Here is a 5,000-nt window from a genome sequence, read left to right as displayed (position 1 = left end):
GTGTAGGTGGAGGTGGAGGTGTAGGTGGAGGTGTAGATGTAGGTGTAGGTGTAGATGTAGGTGTAGGTGTAGGTGGAGGTGTAGGTGTAGGTGTAGGTGGAGGTGGAGGTGTAAGTGTAGATGTAGATGTAGGTGTAGGTGTAGGTGTAGGTGTAGGTGGAGGTGGTCTACCTTCTGGGCGAAGAGCAGGTCTCCTTGGGACTGGCCGCTCCGGTCGCTGCCCCCCCCCTCGCTCTCCGAGGCGCTCCACGCCCCCGACGTGCTGGACGACGACACGGACAAGGACAGCGGCGCCGGCCGCGACCCGGTGACCGGTGCTGACCGCTGGCCCAGGCCGCCGCAGGCCCACTGAGAGCTGGGGCTGGACAGGGTGTCGCCATGGAGACCGGAGCGGGAAGAGGAGGGCGAGCGGGCGTCGGTGCGGCCAGCGTCGCCCTCCGACAGGAAGACATCGGTGTCGTCCTCCACGGGGTCACTGTCACTGAACAGGAAGCTGTCGCTGGAGCTCATGGAATCATGGGAAGGTGGGGAGGAGCTTCTTCCTGTTGTCTGCATGACTGAAGGGGACAGAGAGAGACACAGGGGTTACTATTGAGCAGGACAGAGACAGAGAGAGAGAGAGAGTGTGTGTGTTTGTGTGTGTGTGTGTGTGTGTGTGTGTGTGGGCCTGATTCAGATATAAGCAACAGCACTATGGTGCACATCCCAATGGAGAAATTGGCAAACTGCAGCCAATAGCCCGTGAGAGTGTGTGTGTGTGTGTGTGTGTGTGTGTGTGTGTGTGTGTGTGTGTGTGTGTGTGTGTGTCTGTGTGAGTAAAACGGTGAATTTCAACAGACGGCACAGCAGCCCTCATTGACAGCCCAGTCAGAGTCTCCAGTGTGTGTGAATGTGTGTGCTCACGTGAGACGGAGTGTGTGTGGGGGTGGGGGCGTAAGGTTGTGCTTATTTCACTATTCTTACCAGAAATCACTGGCTGCACCAATCTCTCTCTCTCTCTCTCTCTCTCTCTCTCTCTCTCTCTCTCTCTCTCTCTCTCTCCCATTCCTTCCTCTAATTCTTACACTCTATACATCCTCCTCCTCATTCTCCTTCTCTCATTCTCTTTCTCTCTCTCTCTCTCTCTCTCTCTCTCTCCCATTCCTTCCTCTAATTCTTACACTCTATACATCCTCCTCCTCCTTCTCCTTCTCTCTATCTCTTTCTCTCTCTCTCTCTCTCTCTCTCTCTCTCTCTCTCTCTCTCTCTCTCTCCGTGAGCTCTCTCTCTAGCGCTTACTCATACTGGATGTCTTTGCCGTCCCAGTCTCCCCAGTCTACTCCATCCCCCTCCCCCATCCTTAAACCACTCACTCGCCATCCCCCGTTCACACTCTTTCTCTCTATTCCCCCTCTCCCTCCCTCCCTCTCTCTCTCTCTCTCTCCATCTCACCACTCTCCTTCCCCCCATCACCCTCCCTGTTTGCCTTCCTATATGACAACACACTGCCCCCTGATCCCCTCCCCCATAAACACACACACGCGGGCAGGTCAGTGAGTTCGTCTCTCTGTTTCACACACACATAGGGTATACATATCCCATTGCTGTGTGTTGAGACTGGAGGGGGAGGAAGTTCACTGAGTTCATGTGTGTAAGGATTCCATAGGTCCAATTGCACATGCGCACATGTGCCTACTCACACACTTGTACACAAACACCCATAGAGGCTGCACACACACACCACCCATCAACCTTGCCGTGTCCTCATTCACCCCTCCGAATTCCACCTCACCTTAACTATGTCAAGGGTGGATGTCCTCAGTTTTGTTTTTGTTAACACATACATGCTCATTCTATAGGTTAGAACTATATATGATTCATTCAACTGTCTGAGGGACACCTGGGCTCAAATTAGAAACATTATGTGCCTAACTCTTTAAGATGTGGTGTAGAAAAACGTCAGTATAACAGCATAGCCTACTGCTCCTCTCAAACACGCCCTTGGCACATTTTTTAATTCACATATTACCAGTTGCGTGCCAGTTAATCAAAATGGTTCAGAACATGTAGTGCCAAATTCAAATATATTCCAAACATTATTTTGTGTATAGACACACACCTTCGTCAAGTATCATAAAATTCATATACACTATACATAAAATTACAGTCGCTAGACCCATGCAGAGTAAAGATGATTTTACAAAAGGCTGCCACTGAGCAGGCGCGCAGTTCATCCATGACTTCACACTTGCATCTACAACGCCGGCTCTACCAGACTACTTTAATATCGACTGAACGGTGCACAGGAATGTCAATGTGATAATACAGCCCAGCAGCAGTCCCACGAACTCACCTGGAGACGCCCACGGCAAAACGAGCCCAAGAACACTTTCCAGTCCCTCCGTCCTCCTAGTTGCTCCGGAGACTACTGGCATGCACGCGCCGTGTCTGGCTCATCCGTTCCGCTAGTCTACGCTGAGGTCTCGTGCGCTGTTCGTTCACCGGATTTTCTCTCCACTACGCCGCTGCCTCTTTTTTTCCCCCTCCACTCCCGTACGAGCGTCAACATGTGCATGGATACACGTGCCCAATTTAGTGCCGATCAGAGAGGGCAGCTTATTGGCTGTGGTTTTGACAGAGGCGCTGTCCATTGGCGAACATTCTAGCCAGTGATCATTTCTCCCTCACTCCATTGGTCGAATGCTACAGCGCCCCTGGCCCCGCCCACACATGTGTCAGATGTGTGTAGAGTAGGGAAAGACGATGGAGGAGTGTAAACACACGAGCTCCCCGGTCGTTTGCGCATGTGAAGGAATACAGTGTGTTCCGAGGGCTACGCGCACACTGGGCTGATGGAGGAGCACATGGGCGCATACACGGCCAGAGAGCGGAGCGGGAGGAAAAGAGGGAGAAAGAGACTGTTTGGGAGGGGACACATGGGCGCATACACGGCCAGAGAGCGGAGAGGGAGGAAAAGAGGGAGAAAGAGACTGTTTGGGAGGGGACACAGGCCTACGCTCTCTTCAAAAGTTTGGGACAATTATGCAAGATAAGAATTGCGCCTCTGTGGCAACCGTCTCACGTGGTCGCACGTTTGAAACCCCTCTTTTTAAGATACATTAAATCTCAACATCGTGTCCAAAGTGTCTTCCTTTATGTGCTACACTGCAGTATATTCCTCATCGGTGTAATTTTCCGCAATGGGTCTATTTTTTTGTGCATTTTTGGCAACATTTTCATAGGATTTAAAACATCAATTCAGGCAATAACTTTCAGCAATTTATTTAAAATATGTTTTTTATATATATATATATTTTAAAATAAGGCAAGAGCTAGGTAGGCTATGTAGGCTATGTGATATCCACGAATAGCTAATGTCTCTGACAAATGTCCCTGAAACTACATTTATAAACGATAGGATACAATATTTTAGGTTATACAAGATCTCCTGTCCAAATATATGTAAATATTATGTTACATAAGATATCAGCAATAGCCTTGTAAAACAACTACACCTATTTTACATTTATGCATTTAGAATACACTTTTGCCCAAAGCGAATTACAGAATAACAAAGACCACTCATACAATCTCTCTCTCTCTCTCTCTCTCTCTCTCTCTCTCTCTCTCTCTCTCTCTCTCTGTGTGTGTGTGTTTGTGGCCACAGTTGCACATGACAAAAGATAGCACCAAAGAGTTGAAATAATCACATGTTTGACTGTAACTCAAATTAATGTTTTCCCACCTTTCTTTGGTCAGCCTCATGATGAAACTTCCAGTCAATATCATTTACAAGGCAACACAAAATACATGTGACTGTGATGATAGATGCTACAATAATTATATGAAACCTCTCTCTCTCTCTCTCTCTCTCTCTCTCGTTGAACTGGGGCCAGGCAAAAGCCTATCTCATTGGGATTGGAAATGAGACAAATATTGGTCATTTAAGATGTTGGATGAAAGTACACGATGGGGAAGTGGTACTGATGCAGGGTTGGCTTAATGGGGAAGTGGTACTGATGCAGGGTTGGCCGACCCTGTATTTCAAGTTCAAGGTAAGAACGCCCTCTCGTCTCCAAAGCTTCGGCGGTTTGTGCACATGTAGACGGCCCACGAAGATTTGTGAATGAATCTACGAAACCACGCCCTCTATGTACGCTACACCAATGAAATCCATACAGACTACTGTTGTCCCGCCTTCTATAAGACTGACTGACCAATTCAGTGACGATATGGGTCAAGTCTGTTGCATAATATAACGTAACGGCAGCACGTTTGAAAGGTTCGCTCCACCGTGCAGACGATAAGAGGAGGGAGGGGGTGGAAAGCGGTTAAATGATGCGGAATATAATTAGCGTTGTCCTAACAGAGCAGATTCTCAGGATGGACCGGCAGGCAGTATTTGCAGGGCGGAGAACGGCTAGCCTCGCTCTATAAATCTAATGCGGAGAAACTAGGCCTATTTGAAACTACTGAGTCTTTGGACTAGTCGCATGAATTTAAATAGCCTAAGTAATGTGGTTATTTTAGCTATTTGCCTTCACAAAAGCGTCTAGGGTAGGTCTAGTAGATGGCAGAGAACGGGCTCTGACAATAACCAAAATAGTTTGCAGCAAAATGTGTCTATTTATCCTACCATTGCAGTAGTTCAAGGCCAGTTTAAATTATTTTAATGATATAACAAATAATTTAAATTATGTTAATGATATAACAAATAATTTAGTATAACATTTAAGATTAAAAGAGAAAAGGTCTATAGTATAGACCCAAAACCATGCACGCGTCTTGCAAGATGCTGAAAGCAGTCCGTGTCATTTTTTGAGATGCAGCACTGGCGCCCTCATGCGGCGTTAAATCTAAACTGCGTTTTGCGCTGATGTCACGAAGATACATGCACACCCTACGCTGAAAACGTGATGCGTGTGACCAATGCCCACTAAACCCAAAGTGGGCGTGGCCCATTTGGCAGAAATGGGAAAGTAGGCTAAGATCTCAGAACGTGTAGTGCCAAATTCAAATAT

General features: G+C 47.5%; 1 protein-coding gene across 1 annotated transcript in view; it reads right to left on the bottom strand.

The window, feature by feature from the left end:
• Positions 1-2,450, bottom strand: part of LOC134082249 (circadian-associated transcriptional repressor-like) — a 7,293-nt gene extending 4,843 nt beyond the window's left edge. The window contains exons 1-2 of the mRNA XM_062537898.1: positions 2,333-2,450; positions 172-557 (exon numbers count right to left, since the gene is read on the bottom strand). Of these exons, the coding sequence (XP_062393882.1) occupies positions 172-557; positions 2,333-2,414 (468 nt within the window). The 5' untranslated portion in view covers positions 2,415-2,450. The remainder of the gene's footprint in view (positions 1-171; positions 558-2,332) is intronic.
• Positions 2,451-5,000: the final 2,550 nt, after the last annotated feature.

The sequence above is a fragment of the Sardina pilchardus genome, chromosome 6 (assembly GCF_963854185.1).
Source record: "Sardina pilchardus chromosome 6, fSarPil1.1, whole genome shotgun sequence".
Lineage (NCBI taxonomy): Eukaryota > Metazoa > Chordata > Actinopteri > Clupeiformes > Clupeidae > Sardina > Sardina pilchardus.
This window is presented reverse-complemented; position numbering and strand designations above follow the sequence as displayed.